This window comes from Triturus cristatus, chromosome 2_2, assembly GCF_964204655.1.
Source record: "Triturus cristatus chromosome 2_2, aTriCri1.1, whole genome shotgun sequence".
Classification (NCBI taxonomy): domain Eukaryota; kingdom Metazoa; phylum Chordata; class Amphibia; order Caudata; family Salamandridae; genus Triturus; species Triturus cristatus.
In genome coordinates, this window is record NC_140582.1 from 69,845,714 (window position 1) to 69,863,627 (window position 17,914).

Sequence of the window (17,914 nt, forward strand, 5' to 3'; positions counted from 1 at the left end):
TGCTCACCTCAAAGGGGTCAAAGACTTCGATGCCCCAAAGCTACAAAACGATCAGGTGGTGGCATTAATGTTCGCTGACGATACCCTCCTATTGTCAAAATCGCCAATAGGTATCCAGCATGCCCTGGATAGTTTTGTCAATTTTTGTCTCCAATGGGGGTTGGAGATTAACACTCAAAAGACAAAGTTTATGGTCTGCAATCCACCAAAGACCAGATGTCCTAATCCCTCCCTGAATGGCATAGCATTGGACAGGGTAACTGTTTTTGAATATCTGGGTATCACCCTTACAGACAGAATGGATTGGGGCCCACAATTGACCAAGGCTAAATTAAGACTTGTGCAAACTACAGGTGGTATCTTAAAACTACATAGAGAATCCTCCTTTAAGCCAGTTGCTTCCATCATAGAAATATATAAAGCTCAAGCACGGGGAGCTATCCTATATGGGGCGGATCTGTGGGGCCACTCCATGATACCAGATATCTGCAAGTCTGAAAATTCATTTTTAAGATCGTTGCTGGCTCTACCACCTAGTACCCCCCTTATTCCCATTAGAATGGATATGGGCATCAGACCCATAGATGAAGTAGTGGCTCTACGGCCTCTAACCTATTGGCATAGACTTTGGGTTACCCCTGAGCTGACGCACTTTAGAGCTGAAACTGCAGAGGTAATGGGCCTCTTGGGGTCTGAGAAACTGCCCTGGTTTGCTTTCATAAAAAAAGAAAGTATGAGATTGGGGATACCAGGCTTTTGGTCTAACCCTGCTGTAGCCTGTGCTGAGCTGTCACGCGCTGACCTGGTTCATTTACATCGTATGTGCAGAATCACGGCCATCTTTAGTAATCCCGGGCTGGGCTCGCTTACCCTCCACTTTTTTAACATAAAAGCTGAATATAGAGTGGAGTCGTTTTTAGATGAGATCTTGCCTAGCACCGCGAGAAAACTCTATCTATAGTTTAGATATGGTACACTCCCACTTATGGTCCTCTCTTATAAATGGTCAACAGATAAGTCCGTAGAATGTCCGGCCTGTGGGGCCAAGGAAGAGTCTGTGTCCCATGTTTTTTTTTCTGCACAGGGTACAAATCCATACGACAACGGTGGCTTGTTCAACTCTGTAGAAACCTTGGGTTCAGACATTACAAAGAGGCGCTCAGAATATTCAAATCTAATACTTCCACCCCCTTTGTTTTTTCTGTCTCGCGCTTTATTAATGCTATGTGGCGCAGGAGAAGATCTTTTTTTATAACTATTTTAACCTATATCTCCCTCCTGATATTATTAATCAACTTACTATGCGCCTTTTTACCCTTTTATATTTCCTACTTTGTCTAACTGTAAATAATTTTTATAATATGATAATTGTACTGTGTTTTCATTCCAAGTGCTCGAAATACCAGATACGTTATTGTTTGTATGTATGTATCTTTTAGGGTCTATGACCGAAATAAAGATTATTTGACTGACTGACTGACTGACTGACTGTATAACAAGATGTGTAACTGTATAGATTTTAAGTTTGATCTTTTTATGTCTGTGTATTCTTTGTTTTGTACTAGGAATTTTTAATGGACTTAATTATCTAAATAAACATTACATTTAGACCCCTAGGTCTTGTCAAGGAAGGATGGGAGAGACTCCTTCATAAAACAAAGCAAGACATTGTGGATTATGTACTTGGCCTTCGTTCAAAGATGGCTGAATACATGAAAAAAGAAAACAAAAAACTTGAGGCCAGCCAAGAGCTCCAGAACCTCGGGTATGATCAAGATGCTGCCATGGTGGAGTTCCAACCAGGGAAGGAGGTGTGGGTTTTGGAGCCTGTGGAACCTAGGGCCCTCCCGGACAAATGGACTGGGCACTATCCTATCCTCGAGAGAAAAGGGGAGGTCACTTATTTAGTGGACCTTAGAAAATGTAGAACCCCCAAGAGGCTGATACATGTTAATCACCATAAACCCTACAATGACAGGGCTGATGTGACCATGCTTATGGTTATAGATGAGGAATAGGAGGTAGAGAGTGAGCCACTCCCTGATCTCCTCTTTCACCACCCTAAAGATGGGTCAGTTGATGGAGTGGTCTTTTCAGAAACCCTCACTGCCCAATAGCAGACTGATTGCAGACAAGTCCTAAACCAGTTTGCTGAGCTCTTTTCCTTGACCCCTGAACAGACCAACTGGTGTACAAATGATGTGGACACTGGTGACAGCCTACCTGTCAAAAACAAAATATACAGGCAGTCTGATCATGTCATGTAAAGCATCAAAGCCGAGGTAAGCAAGATGCTGGACTTGGGTGTTATTGAACCCTCAGAGTGCCCCTGGGTCAGCCCAGTTGTGTTAGTCCCCAAACTTCATTCCCAGGGTGGAAAGAAAAAAAATGAGGTGTTGTGTGGATTACAGGGGCTCAATGCTAATTCCAGGAGCTGATGAACTAATTGAGAGAAGGAAGCCTTCTCTGTGGTTTGGTCCCTGAAAAAGCTGAGACCATACCTGTTTGTTTCTCACTTCCTTGTCTAAACTCATCACAGACCTCTCAGATGGCTTATGCAGATGAACAGAAAAAACTTCTTATCCGTACAGGGAATGGACTTTACAGTGGATCACAGACCTGGGGCTGATCATGCCATTGCAGATGTACTGTAAGGGCACTAGGGCACTGGGCCCCTGCTAACCAGGTCTCCAGTGCCAGATCTTTTCCCCAAAACACTACCATGATTGGCACAACTCCAGCTACCTCTGAAAGTCCCTAATAAGTGGTACCCCTGGTACCTAGGGCATGGGTACTGAAGAGGGTCCTCTGGGGCTTTAGCACTGGTTGTACCACCACAGGGCCCCCTCACCAAGGCTATGCACTCTGCCATTGCATGCTGCATGTCTTGGTGCTGTAAATTTCAAAGAGTTGACATGGAACACAGCCTTGTGTGCCATGCCTTTGATGCACTGCGTAAGATATAGGTAAGTCACCCCTACTGCAGGTCTTCAGGCCTAAGGCAGAGTGCACTATATACTATGGGTGGGCAAATCAGCATGAGCAATATGCCCCTACAATGTCCAGTCCATTCTCTGATGCTGTAAGTGAACAGAGAAGCCATAAAGAGTACATGGGCTGGATACTTGTCAATTCGAGTTTCCTAGCTCCATGATGGCTTCACTGATCTTTAAGACGTTTGGTACCAAACATCTTGTCTTAATATATACTCACTGAAGCCAGTGTTGGATTTATTAATCGATTCACACAGGAGACCCTTTTAGAGGGTCCCCTGAAACCTAACCAAACACTAGTGGGGTCTCTGGCCTGTTTTCATCAGCCTGCCACCACCAGACATGTTTCTAACCTCATGAGGTGAGAGCCAGCGCTCTCAGAGGACAGAAACAATACCTCTCTGGACCGGGGTGTTTCACACCTCATCAAGGACAGAATGGCCTTCCCGGGCAGAAAGCTTTAAAGGCAATGGTGCCTTTGAAATCCAACCCAGAAACCCCAAGACAGTGGGGAAGAGCAAACCCCCCTTTCCAGCTTGACTTTTGGCGGGAGGAAAGGCGGGAAAATTAGTTAGATGAGGAGGAGTGTCCTCCCTCAGCCTGCACGGCCCCTAGGGTGGGGCAGGCGAGGTAAACCCCTCTCCTGAAATTCCACCAGCTTTAAATGTTGAGAAAACCTCAAATCAGGGCTAGGGTAGTGCCTCTTCCCACAGGCAGTGGTCACTAAAGGGTGTAGGCCCCCTAAAGGTAGATAGCCTATTGGCTATTACCTGTCTACCCTTATACCGCTCATAAATTCAGTATTTAGGTGGCTCCCCGAGTTCTGAACCTCAGAGCGATTGGACCAATGAAGACCAGGACATGAGAACTGAAGCCCTGCTGCTGAAGAAAAAGGCTAAACCCTGCCAGCTGCTCCAAGGACTCGACCATCACTGCCTGCTGTGTCATCCTGAACCTGCAAGGACTCCAAGAACCCCAGAGCACCTACAACGATTGAGAAATCGCAGAGTAGCTATCTTGGATTAAAGGTATCACTCTCCTTCACACTGCTGGTACCGATCCTGTGAAGTCCGGTTTGTCGACTTGCTGCTGCCAGACAACCTCGACGCAGGACCGAAGCAAGAAGAGGTACAAAATATCAAGATGGTCAGATCTGCCTCTCCACCAAGTTTTGAGGCACCAGGCCCTACCGGAGCTATGGCATACCAATACCCAGGGTACCGGACCCCGGCAGTAAAAACAAAGAAGAAGAGTCCATTCCGGACTCCCGAAGCAAGCACCCATTGAGGGATGTTGAGACACCCGAGACCCACTTCCTGAGAGGTCCAGCTGTCCTAAGATTGCCTCTCCAAGTTGCTTCCTCCTGACCGCGAGGACTCTGAAGACGCACAACGCCAGGCTGACCTGTTCGCTCTGTACCTGGCCCCATTAGCCTCAGCACCGACTAACCACCTCTGCTCCCGTAGTCCCCAGGACCTTGCGACCTCCTCTCTCTAAGGAGACCCACCGCAGCTTCCTGTAAGTCCACCTGTACAGTTCATTTTCAAGTGCACACCAGTTTTAAAGACCCTCAGCACTCTGCTCCTGCCTGATCCGGGACGCTCCCGACCTTCTCCTGCTAGAACTTTGGACCTGGTCCTGACATCGACCTAAAACGAGAAGGTGAACTTCGTGAAAGCATTGCCTGATTTTATAGGCATTTGTCCTCTTTTTACCCCAGTGTTTCCTATGGTGTGTAATTGCGCTCAAAAGTGATTTATTTTTCTAACTTTGAAAAATGTTAACTCCATAAGTACTTACCTTAGAACTGAATTCTTGGTTTTAAAAAATATATAAAAATCGACTTTATTTCTACAAATTTGTTTTAGATTTATTCTTGAGTGTGTGTCTCATTTATTGCCTCAGTGAGTACAACAAATGCTTAGCACTACCCCCTGATAAGCCTAACTGCTCGCCCACATCACCTCAAAAAGGAGCATTGGAATTATCTGCTTTTACCTCTGTCTATCATTGGGGATTCCATGGACTCTATGCACAGTGTATTTCTTTTTAGTACACTATACAGAGAGCCAGCTTCCTACATGCTAGGAGGCTGCCCTTCTGTAAGTGGGAAATACAACATAATGTATTAGACACCCTTAGACCCAAATAGTCAAACATCTGTACTGATTTGAGAAGAACATTACCCAAACGGGATTTACCGTGTCCAACTTTATGAGGATTATGCACCATATGTTTGGTCTTTTGAGTATTTATATCTAGCCTTCTGTCATTGCAAACGTCTTTTTTAAAATATATTTGTTTATTCAGCTTTCTGTCAAAGGAAATACAAATAACAGTGCAGTTCAAGACAGGTAAATACAAACATTCTTATTTAGCATTGTGCAGTAGGTGGCAAGGGCAGGAAGGGGATTCTCAGGATACAATATGGATGGGAGGTGGGGATAGATCTCTCAGTCATACATGCTACTTATATGCAGCATTTCATGAGTGTTCAACAATAAACGTGGGCCCGACTTAATGTCTACTCAGAGGCTAAATCATCAGACCCGATCAGGGCCAGTAATCGTTCAATGTTTGGTAATACATGTGCATCTACTGTAGCCCCCAGCTCGTGTTTCCCATCTGAAGCAATGTTTCCCTCCCCCTCACTGCCTTTTTGGCTCTCTCCATCTCCCCGCTCCCTTCTACATTCCTGAGTGCGTCTAATACACTGGCCCATACTTCAAGATTCCTTCCCACATGCTCATCTGTGAACGCTCTTCAAAGCCTACATTCTTCTGCCACCGCTCATTCCAACAAATCCTACCTTCCACTTAGCGAGCGCATGGGGGTGGGGGGGGGGGCATTGTCCAGTGCACCTCTATGCAGTGTTGTGCCAGTAGTACGCCCAGTTGGGCGACATTATATCACATTTTTCTCCCCTTCTTGGGGAGGGGCAGCAGCCCCAGCAAATAGTGACATATTGAAATCTCCACGGCTACCCTCGTCACCCTATGTATTTCCCTGCACACTTCATGCCAGTACGCAGTAAGCAGCTTGCAATTCCACTCTACATGGCAAAAATCAGCAGGCGTTGTCCCACATCTGGTACACTCCGCTGACCTTGCCGGGTATAACCTATTTAGACGAAATGGAGTCAGATATGCTTAATAAAGAAAATAAAAATGCACCAATTTGAAACCGGCAGTGCTAGCTGCCTCTCATACTTGTGCACGAGCTCTGTGCCATTCGTTATCCGATAATGGCGCTTCTAATCTCCAGTCCCAGGCCGCTCGCTTTGGGGCAACGTTAGTCTTTCTATCAGATTTCAAGGCTACATTTAGTCAGGAGATAATGGGGCTTATTAACAAGCCAGGCGATGAAATTATCGCCGCTTTAGCGGCAGAAAACTGCCGCTAAAATGGCGATAATGGGCTTGATAATATGCTCTATGGAATTCCAATTGAAGCCCATGTTAGACGTCCTTCACATTTAACATGGGCTTCAATTGGAATTCCATAGAGCATATTATCAAGCCCATTATCGCCGCTTTAGCGGCCGTTTTCTGCCGCTAAAGCGGCGATAATTTTATCGCCTGTCTTGATAATATGCCCCTAAGTCCTTAAAGGAACCGGAGTCCAGATTTACCCGGAGTACCTGGGACTGCTCTGGTTCCTCATTGCAAAAGTCTTGAGATTTATTTAGGAGGTTTTGCAAGCCTGTAGGAGTTCTAGATAATAGCATGGTGTCACCTGCAAAAAGTAGTGCAGGGACCTATTTGATGCTCATTTTTGGTGAATAATTGGTGAAACAGTTAAGGTACTCAACAACACCATTAATGTACAGAGAAAATGGAGTGGGAGCCAGAAAGCAGCCCTGGTGAATCTCCTGCATATTGGTATTGGAGTGGTAAGCTCTCCCGACCTACCCCTTCTCACTTGAGTATAATTCGACTGGTGGAGTCTGTAATGGTGTCTAGAATGTGGGAAGGAACACCCTTTGATTTAAGGACCTCCCATAATCTATTTCTAGGGACCAGATCAAATGCAACCCTTGGATCAACAAAGGCCACACAAGATGGTCTTTAGAAAGGGCGATGTACTTGCAAGTAATAAGTGAAAAGCGAAATATTTGGTTAGTGGTACTAACCTTAATGCGAAATCCTGCCTGGAGACAAGGAAGAATTCGAGCACCAGCCATCCACTCCTGCAGGTTATCCAGAAGCTGCTTACAAAAATTTTTTGTAGCGCGTTTGGGCCACGGATATGGATCAGGCCATGGTGGCGGAGAAAACGGTCTACACACATCGAGGCTGTCCGAGGAAGTGAGATCACAAGTGGGGACAATGGAACTAGTACCGGGGGGATATCTGTATTTCCCCTACAGTTGAACTGAGGAGGGAGAGTCGGGCTTTGCTGGATGAAATGGGGGCAAGCGCGGTGACCTGAAGGATTAAGGCCACCAGCTATGTACTATCCACGGGGGGCTCCCTGATCCTAGCGTGGATGTGTAACCACTTCTGTACTGCTTCACTAATTGCTTGGATTTAATAATTACTGCCCTGATTCTATCGCTTGTTGTCTCCAAAGCCTGTATTTATAATTTGCATGTGGAGGTGTTAATTAAGTGTCAGGACTGCTGCAATGTTGTGGATCTGGTTTTCAATAAAATTGTTATGTAAAATAAATATATATATTTTGTAAGTTGTTAAGAAGGCTTATAGGTCTGTAGTTCATAGGGTCACCCCATCTCCCTTTTTATAGTTTATTATAATGTAGACCCCAGCCCAGAAAACAGGTGTATCCACTTCACTGGGATAGAAAGCTCTAGCCCTTTCGGAAATAGATCTCCCATTGCATGCAAGTAAGCCATGAGACAAGGTTAGTGTTACTGATTGCACTAATGGCAAAGCAGCTCTAGACCAAGATTTATTAGGTTCAGCCTTCAAATCAGGAGCTCCTATAATCGCTTGCAGTGTTGTGCCAGTAGTACGCCCAGTTGGGCGAACTTGTATCACATTTTTCTCCCCTTCTTGGGTAGGGGCAGCAGCCCCAGCAAATAGTGACATATTGAAATCTCCACAGCTACCCTCTTCACCCTATGTATTTCCCTGCACACTTCATGCCAGTACGCAGTAAGCAGCTTGCAATTCCACTCTACATGGCAAAAATCAGCAGGCGTTGTCCCACATGTGGTACACTCCGCTGACCTTGCCGGGTATAACCTATGTAGACGAAATGGAGTCAGATATGCTTGATAAAGAAAATAAAAATGCACCAATTTGAAACCGGCAGTGCTAGCTGCCTCTCATACTTGTGCACGAGCTCTGTGCCATTCGTTATCCGATAATGGCGCTTCTAATCTCCTGTCCCAGGCCGCTCGCTTTGGGGCAACGTTAGTCTTTCTATCAGATTTCAAGGCTACATTTAGTCAGGAGATAATGTCCTTAAAGGAACCGGGGTCCAGATTTACCCGGAGTACCTGGGACTGCTCTGGTTCCTCATTGCAAAAGTCTTGAGATTTATTTAGGAGGTTTTGCAAGCCTGTTGGAGTTCTAGATAATAGCATGGTGTCACCTGCAAAAAGTAGCGCAGGGACCTATTTGATGCTCATTTTTGGTGAATAATTGGTGCAACAGTTAAGGTACTCAACAACACCATTAATGTACAGAGAAAATGGAGTGGGAGCCAGAAAGCAGCCCTGGTGAACTCTCCTGCATATTGGTATTGGAGTGGTAAGCTCCCCCGACCTACCCCTTCTCACTTGAGTATAATTCGACTGGTGGAGTCTGTAACGGGGTCAAGAATGTGGGAAGGAACACCCTTTGATTTGAGGACCTCCAATAATCTATTTCTAGGGACCAGATCAAATGCAACCCTTGGATCAACAAAGGCCACACAAGATGGTCTTTAGAAAGGGTGATGTACTTCCAAGTAATAAGTGAAAAGCGAAAGATTTGGGGGCATATCAACAAGGGCTTTATCTCTGCTTTTTTGGCTTTAAAAGCCAAAAAAGCAGAGATAAAACTAGCACCCTATCAACAACAGGGTGCTAACATGCAAATTCGCATGTTAGCACCCTTTTACTCTACGCTTCCCCTTGCATCTCTAATGAGATGCAAAGGGGGCGTTCCGGAGTAAAATAATAGGAGAAATGTCGCTAAGCGACATTTCTCCTATTATCAAGAATATCGCTAACCCTGTTAGAGACAAAAAAGCAGCGCTAACCGCGGTTAACGCTGCTTTTTCACGTCTGGTATTTTTCTGACTTAGCCATGATATCCTATGGAAGGAGGATATCATGGCTAAGTTTGTCTGTCCCTATCAACAAGCTAACGTGAGATTATCGCTGGGTTTCCAGCGATAATCTCACGTTAGCCACTTAGCGTGAGGATTTTTATCGCTATTGAGATAAGCGTTGCTAATAGCACGCTATCTCAGCGATAAAAATCAACGCTAGCCGGCGATAATTATCCTAGCGCTAAGTGCGCTTAGCAATAATTATCGCCGGTTGTTGTTGATATGTCCCTTGGTTAGTGGTACAAACCTTAATGCGAAATCCTGCCTGGAGACAAGGAAGAATTCGAGCACCATCTATCCAACCCTGCAGCTTATCCAGAAGTTGCTTACAAAAAATATTTTGTAAGTTGTCAAGAAGGCTTATAGGTTTGTAATTCATAGGGTCACCCCATCTCCCTTTTTATAGTTTATTATAATGTAGACCCCAGCCCAGAAAACAGGTGTATCCACTTCATTGGGATAGAAAGCTCTAGCCCTTTCTGAAACAGATCTCCGATTGCATGCAAGTAAGCAATGAGACAAGGTTAGTGTTACTTATTGCACTAATGGCAAAGCAGCTCTAGACCAAGATTTATTAGGTTCAGCCTTCAAATCAGGAGCTCCTATAATCGCTTTCTCCCATGTGCTAGGTTTAAGATATATTCAAGGGGTTCATACGCGATGTTAAAGTCACCAGCGCGTATTATTGAAGGAAGGTTCTTTGCACAAGAGATATAACCATCTAGGGGGCATATCAACAAGCAGGCGATAAAAAATTATTGCCGCTTTTGCGGCCGTATTCGGCCAAAAAGCGGCGATAATTTTATCGCCTAATCAGCAAGGTCACGCTAACGCGTGAAACCTTGCTTTAGCATCAGGATTTCTAACGCCCAGCTTTGCATCTCTAATGAGATGCAAAGTGGGCGTTCCTGACCTGGCATGAAAGGAGAAATGTCGCTAAGCGACATTTCTCCTATCAGCAAGCCTAACGCTATGAAGCATAGCGTCAGGAAAAGTAGCGATAACACCTGTTATCGCTACTTTCCTAACACCTGCTTCGGGACTGACTTAGCCATGATATCCTATGGAAGGAGGATATCATGGCTAAGTTTGTGAGTCCCTATCAACAAGCTAATGTGAGATTATCGCTGGGTTTCCAGCGATAATCTCACGTTAGCCAGTTAGCGCCAGGATTTTTATCGCTGAGGAGATAAGCGTTCCTAATAGCACGCTATCTCAGCGATCAAAATCGGCGCTAGCCGGCGATAATTATCCTGGCGCTAAATGCGCTCAGAGATAATTATCGCCGGTTGTTGTTGATATGCCCCTAGGATTTTAAGTGTCAGAGATGCTTTGTTTTTGGGGACTGTGCTATGGCTGGTGAGAATTATTATATACATTGTGCATTGTTGCATGCTGTGTTAGAACCTAATTGTACTCTCAATTGATTTGTGTTTTGAAATATTATAAATTATTTGTGTGAATTGATTTTATTTTTGTAGGGTATATAAATTGTGTCTAGTAATGGGAATGATGCAAAATATAATGTGGTATTAGTTGTGGAATGTTTGATGCATTTTCTCATCCAAATTAAAAACTGTTATACAAATCATGTAGAACTGTTAACCACACAGTCATTAGATTGTTATTAGAATGCTTGTTTCAATAGCTTATGAGGAAGAACTTTGTTTCAAGTCTGTTTAATTCTTACTAGTAGCATAACCAGCATTATGAATATTGAAAATATCAGACAAGTGAATTAAACACATATGGATTTTCTCTGGAATTCTGATTGCGAGGGTACCCTGCGATGGCCCTCAATTCAAGATCCATGGTAATCTGATTCATCCTAGTGAAATGCCAAGGAAAAATTAAGAGTTACCATGCATTCAGGACCAGAATCGCTGAGCCCCTTGATAATTCCTCATGTGTAAGGGGACCCTCAGAATCCCAGCGGTAACTCAAGGTAACTGTACTTACTGATGCTCCCAGCATCAGTCAATTGGGGGGCCCAGCGGCAGTGAATTGGGGGTGGGGGCAAGGGGCAGAGGGAAGAGGTACAGATGGAAATAATGGTGATCTTCCAATGAGACTAGAAGTATTGATTGTTATGATGCTTCTCTACGAAATACTGGTGTTTGAGAATTATCTGCATTAATAATAATTATGTTGTGCCTCTTGAATTCTTGTGTTGATGCAACAGGTGCAAACATGGTTACCAGAAGAATGAAAGAAGGAGATTCTGTGAAAGATGCGGAAGTAGTAACCCCATGCAAAGCTTCATTAAGGGAAAAAAAGGAAAATTTGCCCCTCAACACTGACTTAGAAACAGACTCAAGAATCCTTTTATCATCTGAAAATAATACAAAAGTACGAGGAATAGAAAATGCTCAATGCAAAGAAGACTTCAGTAATTTAAAACATTATGATCTATATTCAGGAACCACTGACGTAGAAATGCAGGGTACATCTAACCTCAACAATTCTAATGTAAACCAAGAAGACCATCTTAAGTTTCAACCAAACATAGTGCAAAACTGGAGACTGCATACATTTGAGGAATGTGAAGAAAGATTCAGTGGAACAGGAAACATAAGTAGCGCTCAGAGAACACAAACCATTGAACGTCCACAAGTGCACACTGACTATAAGAATAGCTTTGCCTTGAAGCAATGTCAACATGAGCCTCAGCGAGCACATTCAGAAGGTAAAAATTCTGCGGCTGGACCATATATTTGTACTCAGTGTGGCAAAACTTTCCGCATCAAAGGAAGTTTATTGAGACACCAGAAAGCACATGCAGGTGTGCGATATGCCTGTACAGAATGTGACAAAAGTTTTACTCAAAAGGGAGACCTTACTATACATCAGCGAACACATGCAGGTAAAAATCCATACACATGTACATACTGTCAGAAATGCTTCAGTAGCAAATGTAATCTTAATCAACATAAAAGAAAACATATTGGGCAGTATGCAGAATATTATCCCAGTATGGCTTGAGTGGGACGTAAAAGTTATCTTGTGCAAGCAGTAAACAACCCACGTTGGTGACTTGAACCATGGGAAAGAGACAAAATGGTACAACAAAATAGCTTGCCTGCTCCTTGGATCTTTGTGAAGATCATAAAATCTCAGCACATGAGAAACGCTGAGAACACTGTCCATAGAAGACTATAAAATGATGATGTTCTAATCACCTGATACCAGAGGCTGAAGAGAAAGGGGAGTGTACTTATGCTTCTCCTTTCACAAGAGATGTTAATATGTACTTACTGATACAGGCACTGGGGCCTGGCAATCGCAACCATACTTGAAAGCCTACTTTCTCTTTGAAAATGGTTACATTACTCAGACTCCTGCCAAATGAAACAGTAAAACAAATCATATCTATATTAACCTGTGATGTGCTTTTACTTCTCGCCTATAGGAGACACATTTTTCATAATACTTATTCTTTGAGTGCGTTTTGGGAACTCCATTGCTTATTGTTGATTGGCTTTCTTGTCAGTCTTGATTGTTTGCTTCTTATTCAATGACTGTCCTGCTGCTTATTGTGTCCGTCACTACTTCTCTGTAGCATAGCTGTTTTACAGTGCATGGATGAGTTGATTTCTTTTCACTGCTTACAATCAGAAAATTCCTTTTTTTCCTTTCAGCATCCGTCAGAGTGCATGTCTTTTTTCCTTTCTTTACCTTTTGTTTTATGTTTTTGGATTCCTTTCTGCTATGTGCGTTTCCTTTCACCACTTCTTATGTCTCTCTTTCTCCCCCTGCTCTTCCATTGATTTTTTTCCTCCGCTAGTTCATTTGTTGCTCAACCACCCTTACTCTTCCGTTTCTTTTTATTTTCCTCATCAGTTTCTCTGTTGCTCTGACACTGCTCCCCGCTCCTCTGCTGTCTTTTGTATTCCTCACCATCGAGCTCTTCACCGTTGCGCTCTCTCTCTCTCTCTCTCTCTCTCTCTCTCTCTATATATATATATATATATATATATATATATATATTACCTACTGGCGGTCGCCAGTAGGTAGTTATAGTTAGGACCCTGTTTCCATAGGAAAACCGCAACATTCTATTTTGAATAACTTTGGCGCCGGTCGACGAATCCTCGCGAAATTTTCAAAATAGGTGGGGCGCTACGCTCCGCTCCTTCCCTGAAAGTCTCGGGGGTATTCGTCAAGCGGGGGCTGAGATAAAAGGGGGGTCCCAAAACGCGTTTTTCCCATGCATTTTTCCATAGGACCTTTAGACACAGCTACAGCCCGAACGGCTGAACAGAGTTCCTTGAAATTTGGCAGAGAGGTAGTCTACAGGTCAAGGAAGTGCCTTTTGTAGGTTTGGTGTAAATCTGTTCAGTAGATTCTGAGAAAATAGCCTTTAAATCAATATATATATCTGAGCCAGCTTACGGTGCGCTTACCGTACGCGTACGGTGACGTGCGCGAGCGCGATTCTGATTGGCTGTTAGATCTTAGTAAACATTCGAATCGGTCGAAACCAGGAAGCGGCGGCCGCCATTTTCTCTCTCGCACTCTGAGGGGTGGAGGATTAACAAAGGGAAAAAACATGCAAAGGGGCTGTTTAGACAGCTCCTAATCACATAGCCTTGATGATGGTGTCCCCAATGAACCACCAAGGGCAAAAATTCAATTTCAATTTTTTTCGAAAAATCGGCGATTACGCTTACCGTACGCGTACGGTAAAAATTACCAAAATAAAAAAAAAATTTAAACACACTCTCCCCACCCCGTGTGCAAATGATGCCCGCAGGGCACCATTTCTGCATGGCCTAATACCAACTTTTATGAAAAGAAAAAAGATTTCCTTTCGCAACGCAGCGCATAACATGTCCTGCATGTGCGCACGGTGCGCGAAGCGCATCGTGCGTACATGGCCCATCCAGCGTAACGTGGGCACGCGGTGCGCATAGCGCACCGCGTGCCCACCGTGCGTGCACGGCACTAACTGCGTAAAGTGGGCGCGCGGTGCGTGAAGCGCACCGCGTGCTCACTGTGCGCGCACGGTGCGCGAAGCGCACCGTGCGCGCACGGAACGAACTGCGTTAAGTGGGCGCGCACGCCACGAACGGCGTAAAGTAACTTAGCATTTAAAAAAACGTACAAATTCACTGAAAAAACCATAGGTTTCACACACGTTATAGTTAGGAATTAGCATTTAAAAAACCTTGCAAATTCACTGAAAAAACCATAGGTTTCACACATGTTATAGTTAGCTGGACATTTTACTCATAAAAAACCAATGAAATTCCCCCGTTATAGTTAGTGCAGGCAACTATAACTCACGCGACCGCAATCCTCTGCTGATGACATATGTGTCTTTATGAAAAAAAAATATTTGTAATATATGTATAGCTAAAATTTAATGGAAGAAGACATGGGCAAATAAGTGTCTAAATACAGTGGGGCAGATTTATGACGACTGGCGCATCCCTGCATATCAGCAGGGATGCGCCAGTTATTATGCGCCACAGCTGCGCCACCATGGATGCGCCGCATTTATAATGCGGCGCACCATGGGGCAAAAACGGCACAGATGCGTGACGCATCTGTGCCGAAAGTGGCGCATTGCTGGAGTTGCGTCACAAGCGCGACGCAGCTCCAGCAATGATCTGGGGGGCCCTATCTGTACAATGCTGCATCAATACTTACGCCTGCTTCAAGCAGGCGCAGGGTTTTGACGCAGCATGGGCCTAAAAGTGACTGAGTGAAATCTTGTAGATTTCACTCAGCCACTTTTAGGAGGCGTTCCTGCGCCGGAACGCCCCCACCTGCCCTGGAACGCCTACATGTGGCGCAGGGCTTTACAACGTGACGCATCTGGGAGATGCGTCACGTTTGTAAATACCCCGCACCACGGCGCAGGATTTGCGCCGCTGCTGCGTCACAAAAGTGACGCAACGGTGGCGTAAATGAGGCGCAAGTGCAACATAAATCTGCCCCAGTATTAGCATCAGCAGAGGATTGCGGTCGCGTAAGTTATAGTTGCCTGCACTAACTATAACGGGGGAATTTCATTGTTTTTTTATGAGTAAAATGTCCAGCTAACTATAACATGTGTGAAACCTATGGTTTTTTCAGTGAATATATATATATATATATATATATATGCAAAAAAGAAGCAGAGAACTCTGGGTAGTTCTCAAGTTTAGGTGGAAAGCAGCTCCTGTATGGAGCACTCTCAACACCAGCCACACTCTAGATCTGCTCACCTCAAATGTCTGTTTTTCTATCAAAATCTTTAAGCATAGGATTAGCACAGTACCATCCACGCCGAGATAGAAAAGGACAAAGGGGCATATTATCAACGGCCAGCGATAATTATCGCAGGCCGTTCATAGCGATAGAAAAATTATCGCCAGCTATCGCTGAATATTATTGCCATGATAACGCTATATTTACAAAGCATAGCGCTATGGCGATAATATTTCAGCGATATCGGTGTTTTCAATTGAACATCGCTGGTTTTCCAGCGATGTTCCATTGAAAACAGCGATAACATTGCTGATAGGACCCTGTGTTAAGGCTGAGGTAGCATGATTTTTTTTATCGCTGCACCTCCTTGTTAATATTGCGAAGCTGCCTTCACGATATTAACATGTGTTGTTTTCACAGCCACGCCTCTTTTGCATCTCATTAGCGATGCGAGGCGAGGCTGTGAAAAAACAGGCTCTACATCAAGGAAACACACGCTAGCGTGTCCTTGATGATATTGCGATATAATTATCGCCGCTTTTTGCCCAAAAACTGACGCTAAAGCTTCGATAATTATATCGCCAGCCCTTGCAAATATGCCCCAAAGTCTTTTGCCATTTGTACAGCAAAGTATTTAAGCATAGGACTAGCACAGTGCTGTCCTTGCTGAGCTGTAAAATGACAAAAGCCAATTACCACTCCAGGAACAGTATTACAGCTTTGAATTGGTAAAATACCAATCAAGCCAACCTGAAATAAGTAAAAGCAACCCCTGACACAGTGTTTCGCTCTAATTAGAGCTCTTCAGAGAGGTATAGCTTTGTCCAGACACAAGGGAGCACCCAGTATAAGTCAAAGAAATACCCTTTCAGGCATAGAGTGACAAATAAATTATGCAAAAAAGAAGCAGAGAACTCTGGGTAGTTCTCAAGTTTAGGTGGAGAACAGCTCCTGTATGGAGCACTCTCAACACCAGCGACACTCTAGATCTGCTCACCTCAAATGTCTGTTTTTCTATCAAAATCTTTAAGCATAGGATTAGCACTGTACCATCCACGCCGAGATAGAAAAGGACATGGGGGCATATTTACAACGAGGCGATAATAAATTATCGCCGCTTTAGCGGCCGTTTTCGGCCTAAAAGCGGCGATAATTTTATGGCTATATTAGCAAGGTCACGCTAACGTGTGAAACCTTGCTTTAGCATGGGGATTTCTAACGCCCAGCTTTCCATCTCTAATGAGATACAAAGTGGGCGTTCCTGACCTGACATGATAGGAGAAATGTCGCTAAGCGACATTTCTCCTATCATCAAGCCCCACGCTATGAAGCATAGCGTCAGGAAAAGTAGCGATAACACCTGTTATCGCTACTTACCTAACACCTGCTTCAGGTCTGACTTAGCCATGATATCCTATGGAAGGAGGATATCATGGCTAAGTTTGTGAGTCCCTATCAACAAGCTAACGTGAGATTATCTCTGGGTTTCCAGCGATAATCTCACGTTAGCGTGAGGATTTTTATCGCTATTGAGATAAGCGGTGCTAATAGCACGCTATCTCAGCGATAAAAATCGGCGCTAGCCGGTGATAATTATCCGAGCGCTAAGTGCGCTCAGCGATAATTATCGCCGGTTGTTGTTGATATGCTCCATAGTCTTTTGCCATTTGTACAGCAAAGTCTTTAAGCATAGGACTAGCACACTGCTGTCCTTGCCGAGCTGTAAAATGACAAAAGCCAATTACCACTCCAGGAACAGTATTACAGATTTGAATTGGTAAAATACCAATCAAGCCAACCTGAAATGAGTAAAAGCAACCCCTGACACAGTGTTTCGCTCTAATTAAACCTCTTCAGAGAGGTATAGCTTTGTCCAGACACAAGGGAGCACCCAGTATAAGTCAAAGAAATACCATTTCAGGCATAGAGTGACGAATAATTTATGCAAAAAAGAAGCAGAGAACTCTGGGTAGTTCTCAAGTTTAGGTGGAAAACAGCTCCTGTATGGAGCACTCTCAACACCAGCGACACTCTAGATCTGCTCACCTCAAATGTCTGTTTTTCTATCAAAATCTTTAAGCATAGGATTAGCACAGTACCATCCACGCCGAGATAGAAAAGGACATGGGGGCATATTTACAACGAGGCGATAATAAATTATCGCCGCTTTAGCGGCCGTTTTCGGCCTAAAAGCGGCGATAATTTTATCGCTATATTAGCAAGGTCACGCTAACGCGTGAAACCTTGCTTTAGCATGGGGATTTCTAACGCCCAGCTTTCCATCTCTAATGAGATGCAAAGTGGGCGTTCCTGACCTGACATGATAGGAGAAAGGTCGCTAAGCGACATTTCTCCTATCATCAAGCCCCATGCTATGAAGCATAGCGTCAGGAAAAGTAGCGATAACATCTGTTATCGCTACTTTCCTAACACCTGCTTCAGGAC

General features: G+C 44.2%; 2 protein-coding genes across 2 annotated transcripts in view; one reads left to right on the plus strand and one right to left on the minus strand.

The window, feature by feature from the left end:
* LOC146861865 (zinc finger protein 484-like) overlaps positions 1 to 12,648 on the plus strand; it is a 194,541-nt gene extending 181,893 nt beyond the window's left edge. Inside the window, exon 7 of the mRNA XM_085641038.1 lies at positions 11,457 to 12,648. Within this exon, the coding sequence (XP_085497164.1) occupies positions 11,457 to 12,256 (800 nt within the window). The 3' untranslated portion in view covers positions 12,257 to 12,648. The remainder of the gene's footprint in view (positions 1 to 11,456) is intronic.
* Positions 12,489 to 17,914, minus strand: part of LOC146861866 (uncharacterized) — a 96,403-nt gene continuing 90,977 nt past the window's right edge. The window contains exon 3 of the mRNA XM_085643041.1: positions 12,489 to 12,612. Coding sequence (XP_085499167.1) covers positions 12,489 to 12,612 — 124 coding nt within the window. The remainder of the gene's footprint in view (positions 12,613 to 17,914) is intronic.